Here is a 16,069-nt window from a genome sequence, read left to right as displayed (position 1 = left end):
ATATATATATATATATATATATATATATATCTTTTGAATAAAATGGTCTTTTAGTTTAACCCTTTGGCCAAAGTGTTGTAAGCCCTTGAGCCCCTCCAAGGCAGACCACATCTCAAGGGTCCTAACACTAATATAAATTCTTAATAACCTGTACATTACTAGGAAGAATGATTTATAATAAATCTGTCAAAATTAGTTGCATAGTTCTAAGTCTGATTGAAGCTCTTATTAACCTGTACATTACCAGGAAAAGCACTCTGTATTAGATTTGTCACAATCAAACTGTATGCAGGTTCCCATGGGTGTGGAAGGTGCAATGGAGTGAGCTTTTAACCATTTAAAAGTGGGAGGGAGTGAGCTTCAAATCTGGGAAGGAGGATCCACCCTCCAAATCAGCCAGGACAGCTGAAAAGAATTGCAAAACATACAGAACCCCATCCTCTTTGACACCTATACGCATATATATATTGTGGTTATTTTGGGGGTTCAATATGACCTTATTTGGGTTCTGTATGTTTTGCAATTCTGTTCAGCTGGTCCTGCCTGATTTGGAGGGTGGCTCCTCCTTCCCAGTTTAATAGGGCGGTGGGAATATCTTGTTCCGAAGGCAGGTGACAGGTTGTTTTTTCACCCAGTTTTTGAACTGTTAACAGTGAGTGGTTTCGGCAGTGAGTGGTTTCGGCTAGATGTGGTGCATTTGTCTGACCCTAGCCTGGGTTTATTTAATGTTAGCATTCAGGTCGGGGGGGAAAGGGTCCTGGCAGGTCTGGAGGCTCCGGTGGCTAGTTGGTTGGTGTGTGGGGTATCCTTGCCAGATGGGGTTCCTGGGTACAGTAATTGCCTAGTGGTGGCATTTACTGGTGAGAGGGCAGGGCTTATGGTTCTGTTGGTACCTGGGCTCCACATCTGAGTGGCTGTATCTGTGCGGTGCCGGGCTTGTGGGTTTTGTGGGCCATGGTTGACCACCATTGGCCTTACTGGTTGGTGGAGCACTCTGGCAGGGTTTTTGGTACTTACTGTTCTGTTATTTGTATGTTAATAAAATTCGTGGCCGTTTAAGCTCTAGACCTCTTCTTGTGTGTGAGTTTTAATTGCGATATGTTTCAAGGGGTGGGGGAAGGGAAGCTATATCGAAGGCTCTGAGATCAAGCATTTGGCTACCATGGGACCACTACAAGTTAATAAAAAACAAACAAAAAACAGCTATACTTCCTGTATTTACTTACAATGAGCATATCACAAATATTATTGTATGTTCCAGATGTTGGTGGGTGGGAAATAAAACTAATTATACCTGATGAGGGCCTTCAAGTAAATTATAAATTAATATGTTCTTGATTTTCAGCAAGATTCCATACAGTGGATATATAACAGCATTGAGAGTGTCAAGGAGGATATAATGAAAACAACTCATACCAAACCACCAGGAGATAATGATGGGGATGGCTTTGATTGTAAAGTAGAAGGTAATTCGTTGTGTACAATGTATCAGCTTTAACATATTTATCCTTTTGATGTATTTATCCTTTTGATGTATTTATCCAATATGTTTTTAATAGTGTTGTAATTTGTTGTATTGATCTAATCTTTGCTTTGTAAATTTACTTGATTATATTGTGTTTTCTTCTACACACCATTATAATACATATCCTCCTCATTTTCCTGTATATGGCTTTTTTTCATGGACAGAATGGAACAGTCTTTAATACATAAGCAAACTATTGGTAATTGTTAATATTTAGATTGCAGCAACCACATTTGCAGCTTATTACAGTAGGAGTATACAAACATGTCAACTGTAAAGCACTGCAAATAAAATAAATGAAGTATTGGACATGAAAGTAAACATGAGTGAAGGGATTATTGGCCACAAAGAGCTTACAATATATATATATACAGTATGGTCTACAGGTAAATTTTTCTGGAGCTGTGAGGTGAAAATATTTGCATGACTTTGTGTCATTTGTGTCATTCTACCTTCCTTGTACATTGGAATCCTGCGTACCCAATAATCAGTGGAATTAAAGTATTATTTGGCAATGGTTACTAATGCCATATTATATTTCTGAAGCAAATAACACAAATACTTTCTAAAAAAAAAAAATATTTATATTTTATTATTATTATTATTATTTTTCTCCTGATTTCACTTAGGGACAATTGTTTATTACAATGTATTTTCTTTATTCAAGAGGTGATTGATAAGTTCAATACCATGGCAATAATTGATGGGAAGAAGGATCACGTGAGTCTTACGGTTGATAACGTTCATCTGGAATATGGAGTTATTTATGAATATGACAGCACTGCAGGAATCAAGTGCCATGTAGTGGAAAAAATGGTTGAACCAAAGGGCTTCTTTAGCTTGACTGCCAAGGTAGGACATGAATAGTGGACAATAAAAGGAATATATTATAATCAACCAGTTTTGTTTTCTTTTAAAGCAACTGTCATCTTATTCCACAAAATCTCTGCTCATTTCCCACACCCAATAAATACCCCCCATTCCTACCCTTATCCAGCTCCTCCTTACTCTACCAGCAGCCTCTATGCCCCTGTTACTTCCCCTGTGTACCATCATGCTATACCTTTTTTTTTGTTTGCAAGAGGAAACAGGGCAGTGGGCTGAATAATGTAGGCAGCAATGGACATTCTGTGACTTCCTCCCCACCTCTTATAGTCCAAGAAGCTGCATAGGGAAGCAATGGTGACCACATTATTCCTGGCAGGTGCAAATGGATGAGTGGATTCTGCTGACACTGTTAAGAGTGATGATACAGTATAGAATATGTTTGAGTTATTCTACCTCCCTTACAGAAATACTGCAATATAATGATATTCCAATAGCACTGCATTATAAAGATCTTACAATATCAATGATGTCTTCGGCATCTATTCTCAGCATAGACCCAGAGCCTTACTACATCCTTAAGCTCATTCACTGAAAGTATAGACAGTTTAGTAGATCTAGTTTTTAATGTTTGCAATAACCACAAATTTAGTGGGCAATTTACCAAAACCTTCTCACTGCAAAAATAGCCAAATACTTGTGCAAAACAGCAAAGCCATTGGCTGGGAGTCATCAAAGTGAAATCCTCGCTATTGCGGCGGAATCAGCAATATCTGCCATTAAAGTCAATGGCAGATATCGCTGAATCAACAGCAAAAGCGCGTTTCATGCTATGATGACTGCTGGCCATTGTATTCTGATGTGTTTAAGTTTAGTTAGTTCACAAGAAACTTACCGACTGTTAAGAAATTTTCGCCAACATATTTTATTTGAAAATGAGAAAACTTCTGAAAATTCATAAATACCACCTAGATCATTTTAGTACTGTACAGGCATACCCCGGTTTAAGGACACTCACTTTAAGTACACTCGCGAGTAAGGACATATTGCCCAATAGGCAAATGGCAGCTCGCGCATGCGCCTATCAGCACGTCCTGAACAGCAATACCGGTTCCCTACCTGTACCGAAGCTGTGCGCAAGCGGGGAGACTATAGAGCCTGTTACAAATGCGTAATTTACATCAGTTATGCACATATATGGCGATTGCAGTACAGTACATGCATCAATAAGTGGAAAAAAGGTAGTGCTTCACTTTACATTTTCGCTTTACATACATGCTCCGGTCCCATTGCGTACGTTAATGCAGGGTATGCCTGTACAGTTCAGTTCAAAAAAGGATATGTGTGTTAAGATCCCTTGCTTTTCTGTTTGTTGTTGCAGATTTTAGAGGCCCTAGCTAAAAGTGATGAACACTTTGTGCAAAACTGCAACAGCCTGAATTCTTTAAACGAAATCATTCCAAGTGACCTCCAAAGTAGATTTGGTGTCATTTGCCGGGAGAAAATTGAGCACATCTACCGACGGATCTCTAGCTACCGGAAGGTATGAGATTCATTTACACGGTGTATTTTGTTTCTCTGTGCGTATCATATATACAGTGTACAGTGCAGGTAAATTGACATTTTGAACAAGTGTACAAGATTTTAGTAACATTAGATGACATTCTTTCTACACTTCCCCCTGCCTTAAATGTCCTAGTGTTTTCTTCAGCAGGATCGCAACAATGATAACTCCCTTTCTGTAGTAAATTTTACTTTTAAGCTTAACTATAGGAAACCATTTTCTTCTTCAGGTCCGTCAATATTTCTTTCTTGAGATCGCTTCCGGGATTTTATTAGACTATAAAGCAGATGTTTGAAAGTATTTTTGTTCGTTGTCATTGAAATAGACATCATATGATCAGGCATGCCTGCAATCTACAAATCTGAGTGCGTTTTAGGTCTAGGAGAATGCACAAATGCCGTTTCTCTTGTGAGGTAAAGTGTAACCATAGCAACCAAAATTGCATTGAATGCCTCAGCCTTGCTGTTAGTACGTACGAGAAAGGTACTTTCTAAAAATAGGTCAGCGGTCATCTGTAGTACACCGTATAAGTACATTGCGTTCTACATAGATGTTGGGTGTCTCTGAGAAGTCCCAGATGTTTGCAGACTGATTGAAAACCCCTGTGTTCCAATGTGCGACCTGATTAAATGAGTATCTGGAATTTGGTCTCCCACTGGAGTTGAATGCGTGGGAGATATAAATAACAAGATTGGGCTGGTGGGAGAAGTCATTTCAGTCAATGTCCTTACAGCTTTTCTTAATACATTGCACATTCCAAAGTTTTAGAAAAATATGTATTTTTTTCCCCCTCAGATAGATGACATCTTATCTCAAATATTAAAGAACACAAGTTCATTTGAACTGATCAGCCAACAAATGTTTCCTTTCCTCTGTAAAATTGCTTTTTTATGGCCATAAAAGAGAACAAATCTTCATTACAGAGGCATACATTTTTCTTTAATACAGCCATTTATTATTGCTTCAACACAATTTTCTCTCATAAGACGTTGTTTATGCCAAAAATGGTTTCCACTTGGAGCGCAAAAGTTATAAGAAAAGCACAACTGGATATCAAAAGAATATGAACTAGGTGTGCCTTTGTCTCTACATCAACTGTATGGCTATTGGAAGAAGAAGAGAGCAAAAATAGTGCACTGCCAGGGAGTCAGGTGGTGGAAAAAATAAATTCATCAACACTCAGTAACATAACCCCAGAGGGTGAGACAAAAGCTCCTACGCGTTTCGGACCGTAGGGGTCCTTTATCAAGGAGTATGGGGGACTAGGGGAACTAGGGGACTTTTTGTATTCCCTGTAACTAGCGAATCACCAATCAAAAGTTCCAAAAATGGCGCCAAAACCCGCTGCGCGCCGGTCTGACGTCATGCGTGTCAGCCCTGCGTGTCACGTCCTATGATATACTGGATCGCGCACCCTGTATGACTATTGGAACTGAAAGGCACCAGTGTACTGTCACAGCATGTTGAAATTACAGAGAAGACAATCATCTTAGACATGTAGTAAGAGTTAATGTCTCCATGGTGGCAGAGAAAAATGCGGGCAAACGCGGCCCGAATGTGGCACGATTTTGGGACACCCCGCGCCACAAGGACAGTAAGGTTTACTGTTCTGAAGGGATACCGTGGCAAGGGTCCATGTTTTTGAATGGAAGCCAGCAGCGTGAATCCTTAGCTTGATGGGCCATGAGCTGGGGAGAGAAATACCACTGTTCACCTGTCAGGTGAGCCGCGCACTCTCGCTTTTTATTATTATTTGTGTACAAAAAAAAATAATAAAATGCGTGAGAACAGCTGTAAGAGCTGCGCGGGGAGACACAGAGAGAGACTGCTTCTCTCTGCACAGCTTTTACAGACAGGTTGCTGGCCGCGTAGGATTAATATTGCGGGGGTCACATTGGGAAGCAGGGACCCCCACAGCGTTAATACTTCTGGGAAATTTGCTGTCCTCCCGGCCACAAGAGCTGTAGCCATGATGTGGCCGCAATGCAGCCGCGCTCCAGCCGCCTTTACCACTCCAAATCGTGGCAACGAGAATAGTAAGTCCATCCGTAAGAGCGCTGCATTTTTATAAATTACAAATGCACTATTACTTCGTTCTTTCAGAGATGGCTTATTGTTGCATGTAGTAATGGTCTGGAAACAAGGTTAAATGCCTCTCTCAGCACAACTCACTTTTCATATTGAAGTGGATTGTATCTTTGATGCTTAGTCCAGTCTCCATCAAGACTTTCAGCTGAGCTTAGAATGAAAGTTTCACTAAACTACAGTGATGGTGAAACCTTAACCCTAGACCCAACCTAGCTCAAGTTTAGCAGTAACGTGACATAAACTCCGTACACCATAAGCATTTGCGGCTACGCAAGCTATGTACCATGTGCCCATTTCCGACCACAAATCGTGCAAAATGTATGGAAACATGGGAACTTTGGCAGCACTTTTTTTAAAGCGACGGTCTGGTGATGTACTGACCCCCCCCCATAGAGCAAACTAGCTTCTGTAATTATGTACTAAAAATGGTTAATCATTTAGTAAAAGAGTTAAGTTCATACTGTAGTAAAACTGTATTGTTCTTATTCTACTGTTTTAAATCCTATTAGGTATTCATGAATTCCACCCTTAATCTGAATATGTACATTGGTTTTTTTTTTTATTGCAACTGTATTATTATTCCCTTCTTCTGCTATTAGTTTTCAAGGGTATTGAAAAATAGAGCGTGGCCTACCTTCAAACAAGCAAAGTCGAAGATATCACCCCTGCATAGCAGTGACTTCTGTCCCACAAACTGCCACATCAATGTGATGGAAGTATCATACCCCAAAACTTTGACTTCTGTAGGTAGTGCTTTTGGGGTTCAGCTGGACAGCAGAAAGCATGCATCGCATGACAAGGAAAATAAAAACGTGGAGCAAGGTGAGGCTTCTTCTTCTTTTTTTTAAATGTACATGTTATTTAAGGTTCTAGAGGAAGGGTAGCCAACTCCACTCCATGAGAGCTACCAACAGGTCAGGTTTTCAAGATAGCCTGCTTCATATCTGGTGGCTCAATCAGTGGCTCAGTCTTTGACACAGGCCCTCAGTCTTTGACTGAGCCAGTGATTGAGCCACCTGCGCTGAAGCAGGGCTATCCTGAAAACCTGACCTGTTGGAAGCTCTTGAGGACTGGAGCTGGCTACTCCTGAACTAGTGCTCCCAGCGTTTATTATCAGTCTGATAAGGCTGGCAGGCAATGCATGCTGTTTGCGATCATGACTGCTTCCTAGATTCACTCAACAATAATGTAAGTCATTCAGTACTACAGGTCTGATGCACACTACACACCTTGAAATACAATTTGATAGCGTGTGCAGCTGTTTTGGGCGGCCATTTAAAATGCGGAGAAGCTTTCTGGACGCACTGCAACTGGATTTTACGAGTCCAAACTGTTTTCTGCAATTGAATGTTTGATTTTGCTTAACATGGTTCTAAGGATGCACAATGTTACGCTGCACTGCTTAATATTAGCATCACAATATTATTCATCCTGTTGTTCAGCTTTCATTATCACTGTTGCAGGTCAGACATGTTGGGGGATTTGTGTTCACCTTTGTAAAAAAATAATAATGAAAGAAAGACATTCCTAAAAGACAAGATTACATATACAGTAGGGCACTGTGTTTAGCAGAGTGTGTGCCAGTGTTTCCACTTAGAATGTTGAACACAAATCTATATATATGTGTGTGTATATATATATATATATATATATATATATATATATATATATATATATATATATATATACATGTAGAGGTATCAGTACCGTGTTAGCCGAGCTTCAATGATCAAAAAATAAATAGATGATACCGTTCTGTGGCTAATGAAATGCTTCGTCCCATGAGCGCTAAAGGCCATGTCTGTACATACTGTGCTATATGTATGCACACACAGCTGTCTCTCACACATACTAATACTCCTTATATATATGTATATATATGTATATATATATATATATATATATATGTATATATATATATATATATATATATATATATGTAGCCCATGTCCCCCCCCCCCCCCGGTCGCAGATTGGACCTCTAGGGTGTAGTGAGGGCTGGCTACATGTACTATGGTGGTGCATACCTGCTTGGAACAGGAGGGCCTGAGTCTCCCGCGTTGGCGTTGGGGATAACAGGGCCAGGCTTCTGGGGTATATGCCTCCATCTTCTTAGCAGTCCTTGTGGTGCAGCGCCTCCATCTCTATAAGCCCCAGGGATATGGGGTGGGACCCTTACAGAGAAACCCTGGTCCCAGGGCGAATGATCCAGCTCTCACACAGTCTGTATATAAAAGCAGCAATGTCTTTATTGTCCTTGTAACAGTGATACAGCACACAGCAGCAGCACACAACAGTTCATACACCGCAGCAGTTCATATGCAGCAGTGCTTCCAAATGTAACAGGTCTATTCTTCCACTCCTCTCCTCCAGCCTGTACCCTAGCATGATGGGCTGTTTGGGGTGTCAATACCCCAACCCCCACCTCCAGGATGTACTCTCTGGGTGGGGGTAGATCTCCCCCTCACCCCCTCAGCAGGGTGAGGGGCATTGGTCCACAGCACTTAGTGCTATCAGCTCTACTCAGATTGGCTGAGTGTCTTCTCTCCTGTCTCCTTGCCACTTCCAGATCATGCTCTCTCTGCTCCAGCACTCTCCACTCTCTTGGTTCACCTCTTGCACAACTGCCAAAGCAGGACTCCTCACACACACTCTCCAGCTCCCAGACAGAACTCTCCTTTCTCTCAACTCCAACAGACTCCTCTCTCCTCCAGACTCAGACTGAACACTCACAGAGACTCTCAGAGACACACAGGAGCAGCCCACTAAATAGATACAGCCCTGCCCCTTATGATGTCAGCAGGACCTCCCCTCTGTCTCAGGCCTGTCACAGAGTCAGGGGCCTACCTCTATCACTCAAGGCAGGGCTTGGTGGGGGGAAAACCCATGATTACTACTGGCGCCTGCCCTTAACAGGACTTACTCCAGTAGGAGAAAGATATGTAGCCCACTATTTCTTACCGGGGCTACATATACATATATATATATATATATATATATATATATATATATATATATATATATATATATATAGATATAGATATATATATATCTATAGATATAGATATATAGATATATATCTATAGATATATATATATATAGATATAATCATAGGCATCAAGTGTATGGTTTTAGGTTTCTTAAAATGCTAGTTCTGAATGATTGGTGTTATCATTCATGAAGATCCCTGTATTAAATGATTGTACACTTGACATGGAGGCTTGTAAGGTTTTAAGACTTCATATACAACTACATTTATGCAACTATTTTTAGTTATATAATCATTTGCAATCAGATTAATTTACATGGTATTTACAATTCAGTTTGAATCCATCAAATGGTAAGTCTGTGGGGGAATTTGAAAGCCTTGTGTAGACTGTCACTGATCGAAGTTAAGGAAAAGCCCAAATACCTCAATTTGCTGGTAGCATGTATTATATAATACTGTAAATACCATATTTACTAAGTGGTGCTATGCAAATAAATGGTTTAGACAGTGTCTTATGGCATAGTGTTGCTTAGCAAATATGACCTTAAATATGTTCTAGAAAGTATAACATGTTTAAGAGGCAGGGCATGTCTCTCTTGCATAGAATCACAATGGTCATTAAATGCAGAATAAGAGAAAGGCATCATTATTTGTTATTAGGTGTGTTGAAGTCTTTAAGTGGAATAATGGGTACCCAGCAATGGCATCTGTTTTTTACCTTTATATGTCATACAGTAAGTAACAGATGGTGGTGTTCACACATGTAATCACCATACAGTGTTTGATAATGTAGTTTCCCCCAGCCATTTTTGTATTAATTAAGAACAACTGTACCATGGCACACACTGCTGATTACAAGACAACACACAATACAGTGGCTCATAGAAAACATTTGTACTGCACAGAAGCCACTCTTGTTTCCTCAATAAAAACACAACTTATTGTGTTACATGTGTTGATATACCTGTGTTATAATCATTATTATTGTAGTATTACTTTGTTAAGAGAAGTTCAACAAGGTTTCTGTCTTACTATTTACTGTTGCTGACATTGTTTAGGTAAACTCAATCCAATGGTGTATATACAGCATACAATAACAACCATGGCAGCACCATCTGGACATTCTCTGGGTCAACGGGATGGCCATGGTCTGCGATATCTGCTTAAACATGAAGATTTGGAAACACAAGATGTATACCAAAAACTGTTGTGCAAACTCCAGTCTGCACTGGTGGAGGTGGAAACTTGTGTGTCTCAGATTGATGAGTAAGTATGGAATGCTATTTCTCAGTATATCAAGTGGCTGTAAACAGTGTCAAAACTACCATAGGTGCAGCCATTTCGGCTGCACCAGGGCCAACCACTTTTAGGGGCCCATCCTTCATGCTTATTTTAGCAGTGTTCCCTGCATTTCTAAAGGCCCCTCTCTCCACACACTTTCCCCAGACTCTGCCTGTAGTGCAGAGCCTTACCCGTGGCGGTGGTGGAGGGAGCCCACACAGGTGGTCCTAGCACGAAAGTTGCCACCACATAAGGCCTCACTCCACAGGTAGGGCCCCCGAGGTGACTAATTCTGCCCCTAGATGTAGATGTTATATCTGTGCCTTCCAGGAGTAAGCACTGTGGACAAGTCCCAAATATCAATATATTTTTTGAGCAGGCTTGTCCTGGAAGGCTGTTCATCACTTTACTCTTAATATGTCCAAGGCAGAGATTCATATATTTCCACTGAATGCATGACCCCCTTTTTCTTTCACTCTCAATAACATTACCATCCATTGAACTTGATTCACCTTCCTCCTTCTCCTTTTACATTTATGCTAAATGTTGCCTTTCTGTCTCGGCGATGTTGCTGGAATCTGTCCTTTTACCCTGTCACTCTACAGCTAAGACTCAAATGAATGCCCTCATTTTCTGCCACCTTCAATATTTAATCCTTACTAGCCTATCCTAGCCTTACTACCTCCGCTCTCTAAATACAAGGGCTGTGTTACTTCTGTCACATTTCTTGCTGTTCTCACCCTGCACCCACACTACCAGAAATTACTGATCCATTGTCACCACTGAATTTATATCGCTACAGATTGATGGACAAAACTCTGGAAGGAAAATACATTATATTATTAGTCGTTTCACTGCTTGTTGTTTCTAATGAATGAGCATCGCCTGTTCAGTGTTATCTCTTGGAGTTGGTTTCCTGCTCAGATTTTTCATTCTAAACAGATCTATGTTGAGCATTCATTGTGGACTCGTAACATTATTCATTGCTAAAGTTATTGCCTGCTCTCTGTGCCTTTGCAATTACAATCAAAGTATTAATATAAATGCAAAAATAAGATTTTGTATTGAGCACATGCAACATATATTGTATTTTGTTTGATGCTCTTATACTTAAAATTAATTAACAGTGAATGCTCAATGGAATTTGTCTTTGCGGTCGTTACATATTTATAAATTATACTATTGGAAAACCTTTTTGATTAAAAGCGATACCTGTTTAATATATATATATATATATATATTTATATATATATATATATATACTGTATATGTATAAACATAAAATCTGCCTTGTAGGCTATACACGTATAGCGATTGTGTTGGAGAAAATTGTTTTAAGGAAACTAAAGTCCCAAAGGATCTAGTTATAAAATCTACACATGAAAAACAGGAAAATGATAGACGCGAGAGCAGTCAGGTTGTGAACTGTTGATTTAGCACATATTGGGGCTTATGCAGAGAGCTACTTTAATGAAAGCCGCAATGGCAATAAAGTCGCCACATTATTGCCGTTTATGTTTGCCGTATGCAGGGTACTCCGTTACCCCTGTGAAAACTTAGGGGCCTATGCAGAGAACTGCGAGAATGGCCATTCGCCAGACTTAAAACTCTCCATGTTTTTGGCGGATTCCCCTCGCAGTATGCAGGAAGGTGCGCATATCTGTGAGAGGAATCCGGCAGAGAGATGACGAGCCCTGGCGAGAAGGGCTCCGCTGGCGAGATCTGTCAGCAGAGAGCGAGATCCCCCTCTCTCTGCACAAATCTCGGCGACAAAAAAAAAAAAAGTGTACATATCAATAGGATTGCTATTGTAGATGTGCAGGCGGTCTCCAGAGATGAACCGCGTTGGTTTTATGTCCGGGGACCCCCTGCTTCCCGAGATACAGGCCCCGTTATGAGGTGCCGGTATCTCATATGCATTGAGATAGCCCGATCACGTGACGCGGGACATTTCCATTCATACGAGATACTGGCACCTCATAAAGGTGACTGTATCTCGGGGAGCAGGGGGTCCCCGGACATAAAACCAACATGGTTCATGTCCAGAGACCCTCTGCACATGTACACTAATAATAAAAATACAGTACAGGCATACCCCACATTAACGTACGCAATGGGACCGGAGCATGTATGTAAAGCGAAAATGTACTTAAAGTGAAGCACTACCTTTTTCCCACTTATCGATTCATGTACTGTACTGCAAACGTCATATACGTGCATGACTGATGGAAATAACACATGTGTAACAGGCTCTATAGTCTCCCCTCTTGCGCACACCTTCGGTACAGGTAGGGAGCCGGTATTGCTGTTCAGGACTTGTTGACTGGCGCATGCGTGAGCTGCCGTTTGCCTATTGAGGGAGATGTACTTACTCGCGAGTGTACTTAAAGTGAGTGTACTTAAACCGGGGTATGCCTGTAATGCTGCTTCATTACCTTACCGGCTATCCGTTAAGGCAATGAAGGGGTTAAGTCACAGTAGCATGTTTATTGGGGACAATGGCCCCCAATAAACATTGCAATACACAACACAATCAGGCTCTGTGCCCCCAACAACACCTAAACCCCCCTTTTATACATAACCCATAGTAATTTTTTTATGCACAGGAATGGTACTATAGGCTGGCGGTGGCCCTCGGGTGTTGCCTGCAGTATCAATGTCTGTGCCCAAAAAAATTATTACAAGACACATAAATACTTTAACATAAATACACTCCACCCTCCTACCCACCCCTGGGAGGCATAACCACCATTAACCCCAACACACCGGGAGGCCTACCGTCCGTCCCTTGTGGACAATACCCCTACCCCCAATACCCACATTCAAAACAATACACACACCCGCAAGAAGCATAACAATTATTAAAAAACTATACATAACCCACCCACACCATATAGCAAATATGTTGTGGTGTTACTTAACCCCTTAATAACAATAACGCTAAAAAAGCGCTAAAGTAATTAATGGGTTAAGCCACCCTTTACCCATTCATTTGTAGAGTGGCTTCATCATTCTCTTTATTTTATATATATATATATATATATATATATATATATATATATATATATATATATATATATATATATATATATATATATATATATATATATATACACATATACAGTGTTCGACAAACCTATACATTTGCTCGCCCCGGGCGAGTGGATTTAACCCCTGGGCGAGTAAATATTGGCCCAAGCAGCACACGTTTGGTACTAGGTGGCGAGTAGATTTTTTTGTGTGATTTGTCAACCACTGTGTATATATATATATATATATATATATATATATATATATATATATATATATATATACAGTGCTTGACAAATCACCCAAAAATCTACTCGCCGAACCAAAAAATCTACTCGCCACCTAGTCCCGCCCCTAGTCCCGCCCCCAACCCCGCCCCCGCTTTAAAAAAAAATACATAAATAAAATAAATTGAATAAATTCCCGAATAAGAACATTCGTTTTTGACATAAGTTTATTTATTGTATTACATTATACTACAATTAGTCCTTGTTACGTGTGTGTATGTGTGTGTGAGATTGAGTGTATGTGCGTATAAATGTCGGATCTAGAAAAAAAAGCCAGAAATGAATGACTAGTTTCCTGCACCCCTTAACCAGTGTCTGGATGCCCCCGCTTCACAATATTTAAAGCAGCAATCCCGCCTGGGATCTTACCTGATCCGCAGTCCCTCAATGTCCAGGTACCCTAATTCCCGCAATGTTTTACATTGGAGGGGATGTGTTTCCTACCTGTCTTCTGGGTTAGGAGGGGTTCCAATGTCTCCCGTGTGAAGCTTGAGTCAGATCTGGAAGAAAGCAGAATATAGGTTATTTCGGTGTAGTTTAGGGCAGTTAAGATACACAGGGTAAATAAGATATCCAGATCCAGAGTGTGAGGCAGAGCGTCAGAGAGACAGAGAGGGGAGAGAGACAGAGAGGGGAGAGAGACAGAGAGGGGAGAGAGACAGAGAGGGGAGAGAGACAGAGAGGGGAGAGAGACAGAGAGGGGAGAGAGACAGAGAGGGGACAGAGGGGACAGAGGCAGAGAGGGGACAGAGGCAGAGAGGGGACAGAGGCAGAGAGGGGACAGAGGCAGAGAGGGGACAGAGGCAGAGAGGGGACAGAGACAGAGAGGGGACAGAGACAGAGAGGGGACAGAGACAGAGAGGGGACAGAGACAGAGAGGGGACAGAGACAGAGAGGGGAGAGACAGAGAGGGGAGAGACAGAGAGGGGAAAGACAGAGAAGGGGGAGAGAGAGAGACAGAGAGGGGGGAGAGAGAGAGACAGAGAGGGGGGAGAGAGAGAGACAGAGAGGGGGGAGAGAGAGAGACAGAGAGGGGAGAGAGAGAGGGGGGAGAGAGAGACAGAGAGGGGGAGAGAGAGACAGAGAGGGGAGAGAGACAGAGAGAGGGGAGAGAGAGACAGAGAGAGGGGAGAGAGAGACAGAGAGAGGGGAGAGAGAGACAGAGAGGGGAGAGAGAGAGACAGAGAGGGGAGAGAGAGAGACAGAGAGGGGAGAGAGAGAGACAGAGAGGGGAGAGAGAGAGACAGAGGGGGAGAGAGAGAGACAGAGAGGGGAGAGAGAGAGACAGAGAGGGGAGAGACAGAGAGGGGGTGGAGAGACAGAGAGGGGGTGGAGAGACAGAGGGGGGAGAGAGACAGAGAGGGGGGAGAGACAGGGGGGAGAGAGAGAGAGGGGGGAGAGACGGGGGTAACTGACTGACGGGGGGAGGCAACTGACTGACTGGGGGGGGTAACTGACTGACTGGGTGGGTGGGAGGGGTGGGATGACTGACTGGGTGGGGGGGGGCGGGGGATGACTGACTTTTGACTGACGGGGGTGGGATGACTGACGGGGTGGGTTGACTGACGGGGTGGGGGGGTGGGATGGCTGACCGTATGGCTGACGGGGTGGGGGGGGTGGGATGACTGACTGGGTGACTTTGACTGACTGGGTGACTGACTGGGTGGGGGGTGGACTGACTGGGTGGGGGGGAAGACTGACTGGGTGAGGGGAAGACTGACTGGGTGGGGGGGATGACTGACTGGGTGGGGGGGAAGACTGACTGGGTGGGGGGGATGACTGGGTGGGGGGGTGGGATGACTGACTGGGTGGGGGGTGGGATGACTGACTTGGTGACTGGGTGGGGGGGTGGGATGACTGACTTGGTGACTGGGTGGGGGGGTGGGATGACTGACTTGGTGACTGGGTGGAGGGGTGGGATGACTGACTTGGTGACTGGGTGGGGGGGTGGGATGACTGACTTGGTGACTGGGTGGGGGGGTGGGATGACTGACTTGGTGACTGGGTGGGGGGGTGGGATGACTGACTGGGTGGGGAGTGGGATGACTGACTTGGTGACTGGGTGGGGGGGTGGGATGACTGACTTGGTGACTGGGTGGGGGGGTGGGATGACTGACTTGGTGACTGGGTGGGGGGGTGGGATGACTGACTTGGTGACTGGGTGGGGGGGGGGATGACTGACTTGGTGACTGGGTGGGGGGGGTGGGATGACTGACTTGGTGACTGGGTGGGGGGGGTGGGATGACTGACTTGGTGACTGGGTGGGGGGGTGGGATGACTGACAGGGTGACTTTTGACTGACTGGGTGACTTACTGGGGGAGTGGGGTGACTGACTGGGTGGGGGGGGTGAGGTGACTTACTGGGTGACTGGGTGGGGGGGTGACTGACTGAGTGGGGGGGTGGGGGAGTGACTGACTGAGTGGGGGGGTGACTGACTGAGTGGGGGGGTGGGTGACTGACTGAGTGGGGGGGTGGGTGA

The 16,069-nt window shown here is 43.1% G+C and overlaps 1 protein-coding gene across 2 annotated transcripts in view; it reads left to right on the top strand.

Annotated features, from left to right (window-relative positions):
• Positions 1 to 16,069, top strand: part of PREX2 (phosphatidylinositol-3,4,5-trisphosphate dependent Rac exchange factor 2) — a 330,482-nt gene that overhangs the window by 193,313 nt on the left and 121,100 nt on the right. For both annotated transcript variants that reach the window (XM_075583773.1, XM_075583771.1), the window contains exons 21-25: positions 1,346 to 1,466; positions 2,193 to 2,377; positions 3,732 to 3,893; positions 6,602 to 6,824; positions 10,050 to 10,257. In XM_075583773.1, coding sequence (XP_075439888.1) covers positions 1,346 to 1,466; positions 2,193 to 2,377; positions 3,732 to 3,893; positions 6,602 to 6,824; positions 10,050 to 10,257 — 899 coding nt within the window. The remainder of the gene's footprint in view (positions 1 to 1,345; positions 1,467 to 2,192; positions 2,378 to 3,731; positions 3,894 to 6,601; positions 6,825 to 10,049; positions 10,258 to 16,069) is intronic.

This window comes from Ascaphus truei, chromosome 2 (assembly GCF_040206685.1).
Source record: "Ascaphus truei isolate aAscTru1 chromosome 2, aAscTru1.hap1, whole genome shotgun sequence".
Lineage (NCBI taxonomy): Eukaryota > Metazoa > Chordata > Amphibia > Anura > Ascaphidae > Ascaphus > Ascaphus truei.
The sequence above is the reverse complement of the archived record's forward strand: the minus strand, read 5'-3'. Positions and strand labels throughout refer to the sequence as shown.